This window comes from Sciurus vulgaris, assembly GCF_902686455.1.
Source record: "Sciurus vulgaris genome assembly, chromosome: 2".
Classification (NCBI taxonomy): Eukaryota; Metazoa; Chordata; class Mammalia; order Rodentia; family Sciuridae; genus Sciurus; species Sciurus vulgaris.
Genome location: NC_136462.1, coordinates 153773252 through 153792040, shown reverse-complemented (window position 1 = coordinate 153792040; position 18789 = coordinate 153773252). Strand labels below are relative to the sequence as shown.

General features: G+C 39.0%; 1 protein-coding gene and 1 pseudogene across 7 annotated transcripts in view; one reads left to right on the top strand and one right to left on the bottom strand.

The window, feature by feature from the left end:
• LOC306651411 (DNA replication complex GINS protein PSF1) overlaps positions 1-18789 on the top strand; it is a 37876-nt gene that overhangs the window by 8545 nt on the left and 10542 nt on the right. For 4 of the 6 annotated variants that reach the window (XM_079123979.1, XM_079123978.1, XM_079123980.1 and 1 more), the window contains exons 2-5: positions 10379-10443; positions 11589-11687; positions 12841-12931; positions 16996-17112. In XM_079123979.1, the coding sequence (XP_078980105.1) occupies positions 10409-10443; positions 11589-11687; positions 12841-12931; positions 16996-17112 (342 nt within the window). In that variant the 5' untranslated portion in view covers positions 10379-10408. The remainder of the gene's footprint in view (positions 1-10378; positions 10444-11588; positions 11688-12840; positions 12932-16995; positions 17113-18789) is intronic. The other 2 variants (XM_079123977.1, XM_079123981.1) reach the window with 2 other exon arrangements.
• On the bottom strand, positions 17127-18725 carry LOC306651367 (ribosomal protein uL30-like; annotated as a pseudogene). The gene has a single exon. The product of its transcript is annotated as a ribosomal protein uL30-like (transcript).

Here is an 18789-nt window from a genome sequence, read left to right as displayed (position 1 = left end):
CTGAGTGGGAAAAGACAACAGCTGATTTGAGAGGCAACACTCTTTCAAGAATCATGTGGTGGTACATGCTTATAATTCTAGCTACTCAGGAGTCGAGACAGGAGGATTGCAAGTTCAAGACCAGCCTCTGCAACTTAGTGAGACCCTGTCTCAGAAACAACAACAAAAAAATTATCCCTTCATCCCTGTCATCCTAGGGAGATGACAGCCAGGGATTTAGAGCAGAGGTTTGCCTTATTTATTCCAGAATCACTTGTGGTTAGGTGCTGTATTCAGCAAACTAAAAATGATTATTACGTTTTTATATGCAGAACTGGATTTTTTTCCCCCCTGAAAAAGTGTGATTTTAAGATAGGCGTGATGGTATATGCCTATAATCCTAGTGACCTGGGAGTCTGAGGCAGGGTGATCACAAGTTCGAGGCCAACCTAGGCAACTGAGTGAGACCTGTCTCAAGAAATTTTTAAAAGACTGGGGATATAATTCAATGGTAGGAAACCCCTGGTAGTTAGCTTGCTGAGAGAAAGCTATTTAGTTTGAATCTATCCCAGTTATTGATTCTTGCCTTTATTTCTTGTGCTATGGAGTCCTGTTGAGGAAGTCTGGTCCTAGGCCGACATGTTGAAGATCGGGACCTACTTTTTCTTCTGTAATCTGCAGAGTCTCTGGTCTGATTCCAAGGTCCTTAATCCATTTTGAGTTGAGTTTTGTGCAGGGTGAGAGATATGGGTTTAGTTTCATTCTGTTGCATATGGATTTCCAATTCTCCCAGCACCATTTGTTGAAGAGGCTATCTTTTCTCCATTGCATATTTTTGGCGCCTTTGTCTAGTATTAGAAAGTTGTATTTATTTGGGTTTGTGTCCGTGTCCTCTATTCTGTACCATTGATCTACCTGTGTATTTTGGTGCCAATACCATGCCTTTTTTGTTACTATGGCTTTGTAGTATAGTTGAAGTTCTAGCATTGCCATACCCCCTGCTTCAGTCTTCCTGCTAAGGATTGCTATTCTGGGTTTCTTATTCTTCCAGATGAATTTCATGATTGTTTGCTCTATTTCTGTAAGGTACGTCATTGGGATTTTAATTGGAATTGCATTGATCTGTATAGCACTTTTGGTAGTATGGCCATTTTGACAATATGAATTCTGCCTATCCAAAAACGTGGGAGATCTTTCCATCTTCTAAGGTTTCTTTAATTTCTTTCTTAGTGTTCTGTAGTTCTCGTTGTAAAGGTCTTTCACCTCTTTTGTTAGATTGATTCCTAAGTATTTTATTTTTTTCAAGGCTATTGGGAATGGGGTAGTTTTCCTAACTTCTCTTTCTGAGGATTCATCACTTTGTGAGCATTGATCTTACATCCTGATACTTTACTTAATTCACTATGAGTCCTAAAAGTTTCTGGTGGAATTTACCAGTTCCTCTAAATATATAATCATGTCATCAGCAAATAGGAATAGTTTGAGTTCTTCTTTTCCTATTCTTATACCTTTAATTTTCTAGGTCTGTCTAATTGCTCTGGCTAGAGTTTTGAGGACAGTGTTGAATAGAAGTGGTAAAAGAGGGCATCCCTGCCTTGTTCCAGTTTTTAGAGGGAATGCTTTCAGCTTTTCACCATTTAGAATGATATTGGCCATAGGCTTAGCATAGATGGCCTTTACAATGTTAAGGAATGTTCCCACTATCCCTATTTTTTTCTAGTGTTTTGAGCATGAAGGGATGGTGTATTTTATCAAATGCTTTTTTCTGCATCTATTGAAAGAATCATGTGATTCTTGACTTTAAGTCTGGTTGAAATGGTGAATTACATTTATTGATTTCCGGATGTTGAACCAACCTTGCATCCCTGGGATAAAACCACTTGATCGTGGTGTACTATCTTTTAATATGTTTTTATATGCAATTTGCTAAAATTTTGTTGAGAATTTTTGTGTCAATGTTCATTAAGGATATTGGTCTAAAACTTTCTTTCCTCAATGTGCCTCTGTCTGGTTTAGGTATCAGGGTGATAATGGCTTCATAGAATGAGTTTGGGAGGATTCTCTCCTCTTCTCTTTCATGGAATACTTTGAGAAGTATTGGAATGAGCTCTTCTTTAAAGGTTTTGTAGAACTTGGCTGAGAACCCATCTGGTCCTGGACTTTTCTTTGTTGGTAGACTTTTGATGACTTCTATTTCATTACTTGAAATTGATCTATTTAAATTGTGTATGTCCTGGTTCAGTTTAGGTAATTCGTATGTCCTCTAGAAAGCTGTTGATGTCTTCGAGATTTTCTATTTTGTTGGAGTATAGATTTTCAAAATAGCTTCTAATTATGTTTTGGATTTCACTTGTTTCTGTTGTGATATTTCCTTGTTCATTCTGAATTTTAGTAATTTGAATTTCTCTCTCCTCTTTGTTAGTGTGCTAAGGGTTTATCAATTTTGTTTATTTTTCAAAGAACCAATTTTTTTAAAAATTTAATTTATTTTTATTGTGAACAAATGGGATACATGTTGCCAACTATTTGTCAAATTTTTCTATTGTTTCTTTTCTTTCAATTTTGTTGATTTCAGCTCTGATTTAACTATTCCTGTCTTCTCCTACTTTTGATGTTGCTCTGTTATTCTTTTTCTGGGGCTTTGAGCTATAGTGTTAGGTGATTTATTTGTTGATTTTTTTTTTCTTCTTTCATTGAGTGCGCTCCATGAAATAAATTTTCCTCTAAGTACTGCTTTCATAGTGTCCCATAGATTTTGATATGATGGATCTTTATTCTCATTTCCCTCTTAAGAATTTTAAAATTTCCCTCCTGATGTCTTCTGTTAGCCATTCATCATACAATAGCGTATTATTTAATCTCCAGGTGTTGGAGTAGTTTCTGTTTTTTACTCTGCCTTTATTTCTAATTTCAATCCATTATGATCTGATAGAATACAAGGTTATCTCTATCTTCTTGTATTTGTTACCATTAACTTGTGGCATAAAATATGTCTATTTTAGAGAAGGATCCACATACTCCTGAGAAGAAAGTGTATTTGCTCTTTGTTGGATGGTATATTCTGTATATGTCCATTAAGTCTAAATTATTGATTGTGTTATTGAAATCTATGGTTTCTTTGTTCAATTTTTGTTTGGAGGATATGTCCAGTGGTGAGAGAGGTGTGTTAAAATCACCTAGTATTATTGTGTTGTGGTCTATTTGATTTCTGGAATTGAGAAGGATTTGTTGACGTACATGAATAAGCCACTGTTTGGGGCATAGATATTTATGATTGTATGTCTTGCTGATTTATGCTTCCCTTAAGCAGTATGAAATGTCCTTCTGTATCCATTCTGGCTAACTTTGGCTTGAAGTCCACATTATTGATATGAGGGTGGACACTCCGGCTTCTTTCCTGTGTCCATGTGCATGGTATTTTTTCCCCATCCTTTCACCTTTAGTCTGTGGGTATATATTTCTATGAGATGAGTCTCTTGCCTGCAACATATTGTTGGATCTTTGTTTTAATCCATTCTGCCAAGTCTATGTCTTTGATTGATGAGTTCAGGGCCATTAACATTCAGGGTTATTATTGAGATATGATATGTATTCCCGGTCATTGACTCATTTTGTTTTTTGACACGACTTGATTTCTCCTTTATTTGGCTTTTCCTTAGGCTATTTCCTTCCTCCCTTTGCTGATTACATTGTTGTTTTTCATCTCTTCCTCATGGAATATTTTCTGAGAATGTGCTGTAGCACCGGCTTTCTTTTTCTAAATTCTTTTAGCTTTTGTTTTATCATGGAAGGATTTTATGTTGTCATCAAATCTGAAGGTAAGTTTGCTGGCTATAAGATTCTTGGTTGAGGGCTGTAGAGATAGCTCAGTTGGTAGAGTGCTTGCCTTGCAAGCACGAGGCTCTGGGTTCGAGCCCAGTACCGCAAAAAAAAAAAAAAAAAAAAAAAAAAGATTCTTGTTTGGCATCTGTTTTCTTTCCAGAGCTTGAAAAAATGTTGTTCCAGGCCCTTCTGAACAACAAATGTTGTTCCAGGCTTTTAGGATCTGAGTTGAAAAAATCTGCTGATATCCGTATTGGTTTCCCCCTGAATGTAATTTGGTTCTTTTCTCTCACAGCTTTTAAAAATTCTGTCTTTATTTTGTATGTAGGTATTTTCATTATAATGGGCCTTGTTGTGTGTCTATTGTAATTTTGTACATTTGAAGTCCTATAAGCCTCTTGTATTTGCTTTTCCATTTCATTCTGATTTGGGAAGGTTTTTGATATTATTTCATTGAATAGATTGTTCATTCCTTGGTTTGTTTGTGTGTGCCTTCCTCAATCCCAATAGTTTCTTCAATTTGGCCTTTTCATGATATCCCATAATTCTTGTAGATTGTGTCCTTGATTTCTTATCATCATCTCTGTTTGGTCAACTTTGTTTTCAAGGTTAAAAATTTTATCTTCAATGTGTGAGGTTTTGTCTTCCAGGTGTTCTATCTTATTAGTATGCTTTCTGTGGAGTTTTTAATTTGGCTTACTGTTTTCTTCATTTCAAGGATTTCTGTTTGTTTTTTTTTTTTTTCAATATCTCTGACTCTTTATTGAAATGATCTTTTGCTTCCCACATTTGCTTTTTGAACTGTTGAGTGGTGCAATCATTCAATGCCTGCATTTGCTCTTTCATCTCCTCGTTTGCTTCCCTGATTTTTTTATTATGTACATTCTGACTCCCTTTCTGACATTTCTTCTGCCATGCTGTCAGTGATTTTATTGCTATACCATCTAGTTTGTTTGCGACATTTTCTTTCCTTGTTTTCTCATATTGCTCAGGTATCTGTCCTTCTAGTAGTGAAACTCTGAGATACTGCAGATTTCCTCTATTGACTACTGTTGTCCCTGTAGATTTCCAGTAACTCACCTCCTAGCTTTCAGTAGCCTGAAATCGTGAGGAACTTGATAATGTGATGCTCCACAAGGAAGCTGCTCCTCTAGGGCTGGTGTCCTTCAGGTGGGGTATATTCCCTGTCAGTGGGCAGAGGTGCCTCTACTTGCTGACTGATGGTCAGCCAAAGGGGGACTAGACTGCAGACTGGGGCATGTCTGGTCTGGGCCTATGTCTCTGGTTCTTCTGCCCTGGTAGGAAGCCTTGCCCAGCGGGGAAGACCTCATTCGGTGGGGAGTTTCGCTGCGTAGATCTCCTCTGCAATGTTTCCAAGGGTTTTGACCTACCTCCTGGGTTGGGGAACCTGGCCCTGTGAGGTACTCCGTCTCTGGGCGGCCCTCCTCCTCTACGTTCCCTGGGGACCGGAGCTACCGTCTGGGCCAGGGACCCTCCACCTGCACTGAAGCCTCTTGCTGTGCGGCCCTCTTCCGAGAAGCTGCCTGCGGTCTGGTCCTGCCGCCAGGCCCTGGACTCTCACTCTGCGTCAAAAGCCTCTCCTGTGTCCTCCTCTACAGTGCTCCTGTTGACCGGGTTCTTGGCTCCAGCAGGGGAGTCTCACTGGGCCACTCTACTCCACGAAGTTCCCTGCGTTCCGGGACTGCTGCCCCATCCAGGGATCCCACCCAGTGGGAGAGACCCCCAGTGACTCTGAGTTGGTCCTGATTCTCTCAGTACCTCCTCTTCTTGACTCCTGTTTCCTGTCAAGGTCCTCCAGTCTCCTGTAGGTGTCTCAGGAAGGGAGCCACCCTTCCAATGATGATGGCCACGCCCTCAGGAATAATTCAAAATGCCTGCACCAGCCTGTAAAGAAGCTGGGGAGCCCCAGGGAGGGTGTGCTGAGTCAGCTCAGAGGCAATTGCAGTGTCCCTCAGCAGTAGCGGGGGGCATGCAGGCAGGCTCAGCAATGGCGTCTGACCTCAGTGGGGGGGTCAGGCGCGGTCGCTCAGTGAAAGTGTCCAACCTTGGTGTTGGGGTCGGGCGGGCTGACTGCCCGCTGGCTAGCTCTGTGATGCAGGCAGTCTGGCTCGTCTGCCGGCTTGCCCTGCGATGCAGGTGGGCTGACATGCCCACCAGCTAGCTCCGCGATGGTGACCAATCTCAGCATGGTGGTCGGGCGGGGTCACTCAGTGATGGCATCTGACCTTGGTTCTGGGGTCAGGCGGAGTCGCTCAGTGATAATGTCCGACCTCGGTGTGGGGGTTGGGCGAGCTGGCTTGCCCACCGGCTAGCTCCTCGATGTTAACCTACCTCAGCCTCAGGGTTGGGTGAGCTGGCTGCCCGCCGGCTAGCTCCACAATGCAGGCGGACCGTTTTATTTTTTATTTTGACATAATCCTGCTAAGTTGCTTTAAGGCCTTGCTAAGTTGCTGAGGCTGGTTTTGAACTTGCAGTCCTTCTGCCTTTGCTTCCCAAGCTGCTGAGATTACAGGTGTGAGCCACGGCACCTGCCTGAGGTATAATTTATATACAACAAAATATACAGTTTGATAGATTTTTGAATTTCGACATATGTATGTGAAAGCACCCAGAAACCACTCCAAACATGGGAACTCACACGAGATTTTATTAAGCAGACAGAGTGTCTGAGAGAGAGAGAGAGTGTGTCAGAGAGAGAGAGAGAACAATGACAGGGGAGCTATTCCTAAGTAGTGGAATTTTTGTGGACTAATAGCAATTGGACCAATGGTGGTGAGGAGGTTTGCAGGCTAACATCTGAACCAATGACCAACTAGGAAGTTCCCATGCTAGCAATCTGGGTTGTAAAATGGTGGGGCATGGGGGGAGCAGAATACTGGTGGCAACAAAATGGCAGATCTGATGCCAATATTCCTTCCTTTTTGTTTTTATAGATACCAGGGGTGGGACAATGGTCTTTCTTCTGTAGCTTCTTCCTGCCAGTTAGGGGCGAAGAATCTCATTTAAAAAGGGAATTAGGCAGGACTTTAGGTGGGAGCAGAGTTTTGGGGGCCAGAGGTGTCAATAGTGAATTACAAGTCTCAGCTTTGGGTGTTAGGGGCTGGTAGTCTTGAAGGAGAAGCAGATGATTGACCGATTGGTTGGTGAACTTGTGTATCTGATCTTGTAGGAACTTCTGTAGGCAATTTTGCAGGCATGGTCCTGTTTAGGAAGATCTGTAGACCTTAAAACAACCAAAAATTTCTGACTCTGGCAGTTTCTCTTGATAGTTATCAGGCACTCTACCTAAGAATCTCTTTTATAGCGTTCAATCTTACTTATTCTTGGGTCTAACATGAGTGTAGGTCTTAAGTGCCAATAAAGGAACTATTGTCTTTCCTTAAACCCCAGTTCTGGCTGTTTTTTCCTAGGTATTCAGGACCAAGCTAGTCAACCTGACCTTGTTCCTATCTGCTAAAGGTCAGCTGAGTTCATGGAGAACTTGAGACCAACTTCTTAGCTCCTTTAGTTCCTTTCGCTAGGTAGGGTCTTCTTGATTAGGTGGCTTCCTTTGGAAGCATCAGGGATGTCTCCCTTTTTCAATGACTCTCCTTTTTGCAGCAGGTGCACTGATTGGCTTTTCATCCTCTAATGGTCTCATCAATCTCCCTGGTTGGGAGGGAGTTGCAAAGCTCCTTAGAGAAACTCTCCCATTCCCTGGGTTCAGGCTGACTCAGAGGGCAAGAGCCAAATACTGGGTTTTTGGCCCTTTTGTATTAATCTTGATCTTAATCTTGATCTTAAATATCCAGCAAGCCAGTCTCACCAGTCATAAAGTAAGAGTACTGGACTTTAATGTTTATGACTTATATTTGTTTACCCCCTTTTATTTAATTGGGGTGTATATTATCTGTCATATAGGTGATGGCTTATTATCTCAAATCAATTTAGGTCATTTGTTCTTGAAGTAGTACTTCTGCAAAACATTAATCAGGCAGTAGTTACAAAGTTTACAAGGAAAGTACAAAATGGAATTAACAACAGTAAAACATTTAGTTTGTTTAATAGCTATCTTGAATTTTGGCTGAGCTATACATTATATCCCCTGTTTGAGATCACAGTAATTTTACAACAAAAAACAATCTTTTGAATATAACTTTAAGTAAGCTGAAGTCTGGGTTATTTTGAGCCATTCTGACATGCAGCAGGGTGGGTGGCAGAGCCTTATCTTAGGTAAGGCGGGGCTCTTCATGAATCTTAGGTAAAGTGTTCTAGTTCTGAAGTTGATCTTTGCCTCTTTCTTAAATATCATTTTAAGAAGTTTACATATATTGTTTCCTGAGTCTATGTGAGTGTTAGTAAACACAATGACATTACATCCAAAACATAAACCAAAGAAAGGCTGAGCGAGCTTTGAACTTTCCTTTTGTGTGGCAAAATGGCAAAATGCTTTCATGTTTCAGGATATTAACCTTTAAACAAATCAGGCTCTAACAGGTCCTATTATAGAACATTAAATTGACATATCTAACTTATATTGGGGTCAGACTGTCTTGTAGTAGAAAAGGAGCCTGCGAGGTTTGAGATCTGGAGTCAAATGGAGAGGCTGGATGTTTTTAAGGAGACAGCCAAGCGGGTGGGGGAGTCTCAGAGAATTTTAGATTGGGCAGAGCCCATGGCTGAGTTCTCAGGAGCCCAGAGAAGGGAAACAGGAGAGGAAGGGGTGTTCCCACAACCTTGAGAGAGAGAGACAGAGACAGAGACAGAGACAGAGACAGAGAAAGGGAGGGAGGGAGAGAGAAAAAATGGTGGGGGAACTATTCTTAAGTAGTAAAATTTCACGGGCTTAATAGCAATTGGACCAATGGCTGGTGAGGAGGTTTACAGGCTAACATCTGAACCAATGACTGACTAGGAAGTTCCCAGGCTAGCAGTCTGGGTTGTAGAATGGTATGCGGTGGTGGTGGGGGGCAGAATACTGGCGGCAGCAAAATGGCAGATCCAATGCCAATGGTATATATCTTTATAATCAGCATCCTGATCACGATTTCTGTAAAGCCTACCACTGCTTCCTTTTGTAAGTACCTCCCCATTACAGCCTTTGACAGCCATGGATTTGCTTTCTTACTACAGGTTATATTTTTCCTTTTTTACATATTGCTGGATTCCATGTGCCAGAAACTGGCAAACTTTTTTCTGTAAAGGGCTACATAGAATTATATAGTATACATTCTTTTGTGCCTGGCCTCTTTTCCTCAGTATAATATATTTGAGATTATACCTACTGTTTTGTATGGTTTCAGTAATTCATTCTTTTAATTGTGCCTTTACTATTTTTTTTACTGTGTAAAATGTACACATATAAAGCCATTTTAACCATTTTTAAGTGTGAACTTTAGTGGTATTAATTACATTCACATTGTCACCAATCATCACCACTATTTCCAAAACCTTTTTATCACCTCAAACAGAAACTCTGTTACCATTAAAGCAATAATTACCAGTTTCCCTTTTCCTGGAGCTTCTGGTAACCTCTAATCTATTTAGGTTTGCATGAATTTCCCTTTGCTATGTTCAGATAAGTGGAACCATACAATACTTTGTAAGTGCAAAAGGATGGGATGCAGACCTCAACAGATTCAGTGAAGCCTTTAAATTCATTTGCAGACGGGCACCTTGGGGGCTCATTTTTGGGATGCAGAAATGACCCTCAGTTACAAAGGGGATTTTGGTTTTATAGGGTACAATGAGGATGATGTAGTCATCTGAATCCAGGCAGGTGCTATTTTGACCAGCAGGGGCTAGCTGTACAGGTTAAAACTTTAACTTAGGGGAGGGACTTGTAAAAAGGTTGAAATTCATTGGGGAGATAAGAGTCCAGACCCTGAGGGATGAATACTCAAATCTTGCCCTTTGTTATTTGCTGTGCCTCCATTTAGGACTACTTTGCCCTGGGGAAGATCAAGGTTTAGGGTCCAGCATTCAGTATCCACCAGTTTCCCCCAGGGCCCATTGTCATCAGAATAAGCTCTGCTGGGAGGTTTGTCCTTGGCTAGTTTCCCCTCACTCTTCCCCAGCGGCATCTCTCCATTTTTCTTCAGGGGGCTACCTTACAGGAATAATATTTTCCATAACCCTTCAATCAGTACTTCATTTCTTCCTAGGGCTGAATTATATTCCATTGAAGTGTTATACCACATTTGGTTTATCCATTTATCAGTTATTGGACATTTTGGGTTGTTTCTTCTTTTGGACTATTATAATGCTGCTTAGAACATTTATGTACAAGTTTCTGTGTGAATATATTTTCAGTTTGCTTGGATATGTACTTAGGAGTAGAATTGCTAGATATAATAGTAATTCTGTGTTTAATTTTTTGATGAGCCAGTGGGTTGCTTTTCATGGGGCTAACCAATTTACATTACTTGCCAACACTATGGTCCTTCTAGGGTGAGAGGGCTATTGCTTTTTGATAAGGTTTGTAAATCAAAGATCAGTATAGTACAAATAGAATATTGTCAAAGATTTGGTAGGGGAAATAAATGAACTTGTATCAATATCAGTTTATATGTTTTAGGAGGATGGAATCAGGCAAGTTCTGGAGGAGATGAAAGCTTTATATGAACAAAACCAGTCTGATGTGTAAGTTTTGATATTTTAAAACAATTTAAGACTTTGAAATCATATAATCTTACATCATGTTTTTTTTTTTTTTTGGTACTGAGGATTGAACCAAGGAGCACTTAACCACTGAGCTACATCCCCAGCCCTTTTTATTTTTTATTTTGAGATTTTGAGGTAGGGCCTCACTAAGTTGCTGAGACTGGCTTTGAACTTGCAGCCCTCGTGAGTCACTGTATGCCCTTATGCTTGACTCAGTTTTGGGATGTGATTTTTAAATTATTTTCCCAATTCTCTTTGAGCCTGATCATACCCTAACTGTACAAATTAACACATAGCCAGGACATAGAGGGATTTGTGCTTCTGACCATTGCTATATCTTTGGGGCTGAAAGAGTGCTTGGCAAGTGGTAGATGTTTAAAAACTATTGTGGTTTGACCAATATGAGTTAAAAGGAATTAAGGCAAACTTGAAAAGATGAGACACAAGCAAATAAAAACCGTAACGAAGTGAAATATAGTTTTCACTGTTTGTTTTCATTAATAGATACCTTAATTTGTCTAAGGAATTTGTAAAATCAGCAGGAATAGCAAGTGATTTTTGATAGCTTGAGTGGAGTTCATTGAGAACTGATGTCACAGAGGACTACAACTTAGTAGGTGAAGAGAAGACTCTAGTTTTATGGAATATTTAGAGCTGAACATGCTAATTGGCACAATGGGGAATTTGGGCTATGTGACAAACTTCACAGATTCCAGTGACACAGAGTACTAGGGAAGTTCAGAGGAAAGGGAGATGCATTGGTTATCCAGGTTCCTGGAGAGGTGACGTGGACTTAAAAAAAGTGAACAGAAGAATAAAGGTATTTTGGAGGTGGTCTAGCAGTCGTTGGTCCAATAAGGGAATAATTTTCCTGTATTCCCTGTATTTGTACAATTTGTGGGGCTGGAAGTTAGCTCAGTGGTAGAGTGCTTGCTTAGCATGCACAAAGCCCTGAGTTTGATCCCCAGCACCACAAAATAACCAAAAACAAAACTAAACCCCAAAAAGAAAAAAAAAAGCATGTAAGTCAATAGTTGTTGGCTTTGAAATTTTTACTAATATGGTTATATATATATATATATATATATATATATATATATATATTCTTTTAATGTTCTTATCAGGAATGAAGCAAAGTCAGGTGGACGAGGCGATTTGATACCAACCATTAAGTTTCGGCACTGTTCTCTGTTAAGAAATCGACGCTGCACTGTAGCATACCTGTAAGTTTCTAAGTGTTTGCTTGGAATGGAAGGGAACCTGGAGGATTTTTTGTGTAGTTTGGTTTCCCAGGTAACCTTTCCAAATGGGTAGCAGGAAATATTAAGATTTGTCTCTCTTTTTTAAAAAAATTTTTGCAGTACTGGGGCTGAACCCAGAAATGCTCAACTACAGAACTACACCCCCAGGCCTTTATTTCGAATCAGGATCTTGGTAAGTTGCTGAGGCTGGCCTCAAATTTAGTATCCTTCTGCCTTAGCCTTCTGAGTCACTAAGATTATAGGTGTGCACCACTATGCCTGACTATCTCTGTCTCTGTAAACATTCTAAATTCTTCTCTTTTTTTCTATTTTGAAGACTTGGTTATGAAAAATTTCAATATTCATAAAAGGAAGAAGAGTAATATTATACACCTCATAGAGCCATCATATTCCCTTAGGTCAATTTATTTTATTTTATTTTTTTGGCAGTACTGGGGATGGGACACAGCCTCACACATGCTAGGCAAGCACTCAGTACCTTTACATCTTTTTGATGTTTTGCCATAGTACTTCATCATGTTTTGTTTCTCTAAACTATACTTTTTTAGAGCATCTTGCATTTTACCACTATTTTAGTATCTTTAATATTTTTCTTATTTCTCTAAAAAAAAAAAAAAGAATTGGCTGGGCATGGTGGCACCTTCTTTAGTCCCAGTGGCTCAGGAGGCTGAGGCAGGAGGATCACAAGTTCAAAGCCAGCCTCAGCAAGTTAGCGAGGCCCTAAACAGCTCAGCGAGAATTTGTCTCAAAAATTTTTTTTAAAAAAGGGGACTGGGGGTATAGTTTAGTGGTTAAACTCTCTGAGTTCAATCCTTGGTACCAAAATTTAAAAAGAAAAGGTAAAAAATAAGGATCATCTGGACCTTCATAACCACTGTATTGTGACACACCTGGAGAAGTGAACAATGCCTTCGTGGCATCTGTTCACTCCATCTTCAGGTTTGTTCCACTGTTTTAAAGACACCTTTTTATAGTTGGTTTCTTTATATTAGGAAACAAGTAAAGTCCACATATTCTTTTTAGGTTGTTGTGAATCTTGAGTCTATCCTTATCAGAACAACCTCTGATACCCTTGTGATTCTTACACTGTCTTAATTCCTTCTACACATTGTAGGTATGACCGATTGCTTCGGATTAGAGCACTCAGGTGGGAATATGGCAGCGTCTTGCCAAGTACTTTACGATTTCACATGTCTGCTGAAGAAGTAAGTGTAGCATTGTTCAAGTTTATGAAAAGGTGGAGTTTCTGGTATTGATCTTTAATAGTGTTTCTCTTTTTGTTTTTAATATCTGTTTTTAGGCAAGTTTTAATTTGAGTTTGTTTTGTATATACTATGATGGAAAAATATATATGTAGGTAGTAATTCTAAATGCTAATGTGGAAAACTCTTTATTACTAAGCAAAATAGTTCCATTTGTTATTGATAAGTGATCAATTAGTGGGGTTTAAAAACTGGTGTTATTATTTGGTGTTTTCCATAAAATACATGCATGTTTATGTATATATACACAGAGACAAGTGTACACCTATTCTTTCTTTCTCTTTTTGTTACTGAGGATTGAACCTAGGGGTGCTTTACAACTGAGCTACATTTCTAGTCCTTTTTATTTTTATTTTGAGACAGGGTCCTGCTAAGTTGCCTAGGGCCTCACTAAATTTCTGAGGCTGGCCTTGGACTTGCTATCCTCCTGCCTCAGCCTCCACAGTTGCTGGGATTACAGGGGTGTGCCACTGCACCCAACTGTACACACACACTTTCTAAACAATTTTACAAATTTGTATGATTAATGAAATTCTTAATTTATGCAGTCATTGAGGGACAGAAACTAGCTCATTATTTAAGGCCACAGTATTAAGAGTCAGGCAGATTTGGATTGAAATCCACTTAGTGGTTCTTCACTAATTGTCCAATCTTTGACAAGTAACTTGACCTCTTTCTGTGACTAAAATTCCCTTACTTACAAATGAAGTTCATAGTACCTACCTGTTACAAGGTTGCAATGAATTCTGACACTACCTGGAGTTAGATAGATTTCACAGTTAAGCACACAGTCTTCCACAAGACTGCCTTCACTTCAGGTACCAGTCACAAGCCCCAAGGTGCCACTATTTCCTAAGGTTCAAACAGTTCTCCAGAGTGACTCACAGAACTCAGGAAAGCATTATGCTTAAAAATTAACTATCAGGGTCCTAGAGAAAAAATAATACAAAATCAGAATCCACTAAAAAAAGAGGCTTATAGGGTGCGGGCTACAAGGGTCTTATACTTGAACCTTCTGATATCTACTCCCTATCAGGACTTATCACCCTTCTGATACATTTATGTGTAATAGCATGGAATAGTCTCAACCGGGGCAGCTCATACAAGCATTGGTATCCAGAGTGCTAGAATTTCATTCCAAAAAATGATTGAGTGAATCATTGTCCTAGGATGGGGCTCAATCTGAATCCTTCCTTCCCCAGAGGTCAAACTGATATCAAGAGGCCCAAAGCCCATTGCTCTAGTAACATGGGTGATCTTTCTGGGGTAGCCAACCCCACTCTGAGTCATCTTGTGTAGTACAAACTATCCAGGGATCCACCATGAGTCACCTTATTAGTAAGTTTTATTAGAATATACCATGAATGACAAGGTCTATTACTTGAGAAATTCCATGGATTTAAAAGTTCCCTCCCAATATGCAAACAAAAGCCAGCCAATTTCTTCATTAAAAAAAAGAATTTTGTCCTGATGAGGTGGTACATACCTGTAATTCCAAAGACTGGGGAAGACTGAGATAGGCAAATCACTAGTTTGAGGCCAGCTCAGCAAATTAGTGAAGCCCTCAGCAACTTAATGAGACTCTATCTCAAAATAAAAAGGACTGAGGATGTGGCTCAGTGTTAAAGTGCCCTGAGTTAAATACCCAGTACAAAAAAAAAAAATCTATTTTAATTTTTTGTGGTACTGGAGATTAGACCCAGGGCCTTATACATGCTTAGGCAAGGGGTTTACCACCAACTGGAAATTTTATTTGAGATAGTTCTCTAAGGTTGCCCAGGATGGTGTCCAAATTTAGAGTTTGCTATCTCAGGCTCCTGAGTAGCAGGACTTATAGGCATGAACCATTGTACCTGGCACAATTTCTTTATTATATAGTGCATTTATGGCTAAGACCTAAAATATTCTCATCTAATTTCAAAACAGGAAAATCTTTTATGCTCTAACGTTTGATTTCTTAACTTTATAGAATCTCAGGTCACTAACCATATGAAAGGTAATGAAATGGGTTATTTTGTCATATTAATATTTTTCCACAAACAAATATTTTATAATGATGTCAGTATATTCTTTTATGAAGGAATGTATATACTCTGCATTGCTTCTTTCATCCAGGAGTGAGGTTAAATGGGGGTAATACCATCACTGCTAAAATCAACTTTTGAGTTTTCTTCCCACTTCTTGTTCTCTTTGGGGCCTGTTACATTTGCTATCCTCAGTGGAGGCACTGCAGAAAAAATGAAGGTGGAAAGACTTGTTTGGAATCATCTCTGAAAAGTTTTTCATCATAACTTATCACAACAAACATTATGTAAAATTGTTGGTTATTATAAAAAACAGTGTAGATCTTACAACATACATCCTCTTTTAACGCTTCTGGATGTTTTGGTCCATTTAATCATTCGTATTATGAAATCTAATGTATATGTAACACACATACACACATACATACAGAGAGGTGTACAAAAGAAGATAATCAGCTTCATGATGTCACCAATAAATTTTCATGAATCCATCACCCTATTCAAGAAAGGACATCACCTCATAAGCTCTGCATCCCTTCTCCCAATATCACCACTGACATTTGTGCAGACTAATCACTCCTTGCTTTTTTAAAATATTATTTTACCTTGCATCCCTAAGCACTGTTAACTTAATGTTTTTTGTATTTGAACTTATTATGTATTCATATAGCATTTTTATGACTTTTTTCACTAAACATATTTTGAGCCTGTCTACCCTGTTCATATATTAGCCATAATCCATATTTTTCACTACCATTTTGAGTAGAGGCTACAATTTATTGTTGTTTTTTTTTAAATTTTTTTAGTTGTAAATGGACACAGTACATTTATTTTATTTATTTGTTTTTATGTGGTGCTGAGGATCCAGGTGCCAGTCTAGCAGTCCACCTCTGAGCCACAACCCCAACCCTGCAATTTATTGCTGATACTGTTTCCAACTTTTCACAGCAATGAACAATGCTATTATGAACATTCTTATAATATTGTAACAAGTATGCATTTCTAGTATATACCTGGGAATGGAATTTCCAGAAGAGGGAATATATGTCCTAGTTTATACCTGTTAGTTGCCCTGTCATCATTATTTATATTACCTCTTTGTTTTCAGAAGTGTTTTGAATTTTTAGTATATTAAATTATATGCACAATATACATTATGTGGTTACTCAAGTCCAAGGTTTTCTAATCTCAGTAGGCATTTTGGACTGAATAATTCTTCACTGGGGGTTTGTCCTGTGTAGTAGAGGGTTTTACCAACAACCATTGGGTGTTGTTCTCTAGGTACCAGTAATGTTCCCCTCCCCCAAGTTGTAACAACCAAAAATATCACCAGACATTGCCCAATGCCCACATGGCATGAGAGATCTCTTGGTTTAGTCTACAGGGTATATATTTATTTATTTATTTATTTTGTACTAGCGATTTTACCCAAGGGTGCTTTATCCCCAGTCCCTTTTAGTTTTATTTTAATTTTTGAGACAAGTTCTCACTGATTGCTGAGGTCTCACTAAGTTATTGGGGCTGGCCTTGAACTTGTGATCCCTCCTAAGTACCGACAATTTCTGTTCTCAGAAGTTTACAACATCCTCAATCATAAACCTAAGGAACATTCAACCAGAAACATAATAAAAAATACAACATTTCAGAATTACAAAATACAATTATAAAATAACATTGATGCTATTTCCGAAAACTAAGATACTTTTGAGAAAACAACCCAAATATTCATCAACTGACAAATGGATATGTATATCCACACAATGGATATACAGACTATGGAGTGACTGATAAAGAATACGGAGTTTCTTTCTGGAAAAGGATGATCGTAATGGATGTACAACTCTGAGAGTATACTACAAACCAATAAATTTTATACTTTAATAATGATCTATGTTGGGATGTGTGCTGCTTCTGAAGGGATGAACATATATAATTTGTGCATATTTTCTTATAACTATTAAATTACTATCTTTATGTTTGCAGACAGAGTGGTTTAATCATTATAAAAAGTCCCTTGCTACTTACATTAGGTCACTGGGAGGAGATGAAGGTTTGGACATCACACAGGATATGAAACCTCCAAAAAGTTTATATATTGAAGTATGTATAAGTTTTTATTTTTTGGTACTGGGGATTGAACCCAAAGGTGTTTAACTACTGAGCCACATCCTCAGCCCTTTTTTATATTTTTATTTAGAGACAGGGTCTTGCTAAGTTGCTTAGGGCCTCGCTAATTTGCTGAGGCTGGCTTCAAACTCATGATCCTCCTGCTTCAGCCCCCTGAGCCACTGGGCTTAGAGGTGTGTGCCACCACACCTGGTTTATACTTTTTTTTTTTTTTTTTTTAAGAGTTCACAAAGCTGTTGTTCAAAAGGTGGAACATAGACTCAACAGAGACAAAAGAGCATAGTTTTTGTGCTTTTCTTCCTAAGTATTTCAAGTCTTTTCAATACAAGGCTCTCAGGACCTCTAGATTCAATTATACTCCTGGACTTTGTCAACTGCTACAAATCTTAAGGAGTCCTGAATACATGCTTGGGTTATTCATTCACCAACATTAAACCCCTGACAAAGCAGGACTTCTTTCTCCATGACGTGTTGATTTCAGAGGCAGAGGTGGTCAATGTAGGAAACAATAGAATTTTCCTTGGAACTGGTCTGTGATGACAGGTGCCTGACATGATCATAACTACTGTCTCTTCCCTAATCCCTTCCTTCCAGTTTCTCTGAAGATACTTGATAACATTTCCATCAAACAAAAACACATGCTTTCAACGCACTGCTTTCAGATATTCTGGGTTTAGTTCAGCTGTCGGATGAGCTGATTGATGCATTCACCCTGATAGCCAGGTAGGCCCATCTCCTTGAGGAAGCCCACCCTATTTTTGGTAGCATGACGGGCCCAGAGAGGTGGAAAGGGCACAAGAACCTAGAGATCTCTCAAATACTTCCCTGGGAAGACAATTTCATGAATGAGTTCTTCCAGACAAATGACATCAAACCTCCCCAGGTGCTCCTCAATCACTGTGTTGTCTGTCAGGAGGGATGGTCTTATTCTTGACCTTTGCTTGTCCACGTTTCAAGATGAGTTCCCAGGCAGACTTGGAAATCCCTAAGTCACATAAGTTTCTACAATTCGTAGTACTTTTAGGCTTTTCGAGGTGACTTTAACAAAGACACCACTAAATATTTTCTTCAAATGAAGTCTTGCAATGGTCCTCTGCACCAGCAAATCTCACCCCAGTAATCCTTTAATGCGTACAAAGGCTAAGGAATGTTTATCAGGCATTTCCAAAGTCGTCTGACACACATTTTGTCATGTTTCTTCCGCCAGGAATCATGTAGGAATGATTCCAGTCACTTAAATCTGAACTGTTTTCCTTTTCTCTCCTTCTTTGCCAAAAACACTTGCTTTGCCTACCTTTGAGGGCCTGATAAGCTTTCCTCTTTTTCAGATTTTCTGGAACCAGAGGGTTCTTTTTTATTTGCTCTTCCTCTGCCATCTTCCCAGAGCAGCAATTACTTTACTTTTTTAAATATATAGATTGTGCTACTTTTTTGTCTAAGGTGAGAACATGAATGAATACATATTAGTTCTACTTAAAAATAAAGCAAGCATAAATCAAAACCAGTAAAGTGACCTATATGGGGATGGTAAGAATGGAGCAGCTAAAATTCTGTGGGCATACTTGTTTCTTTAACTCTGGAACCATGTAAATGTTATACCTATTATAAACAAAATTAAGTCAAAATGGAGATCCAATCTCTCTCTCTCTC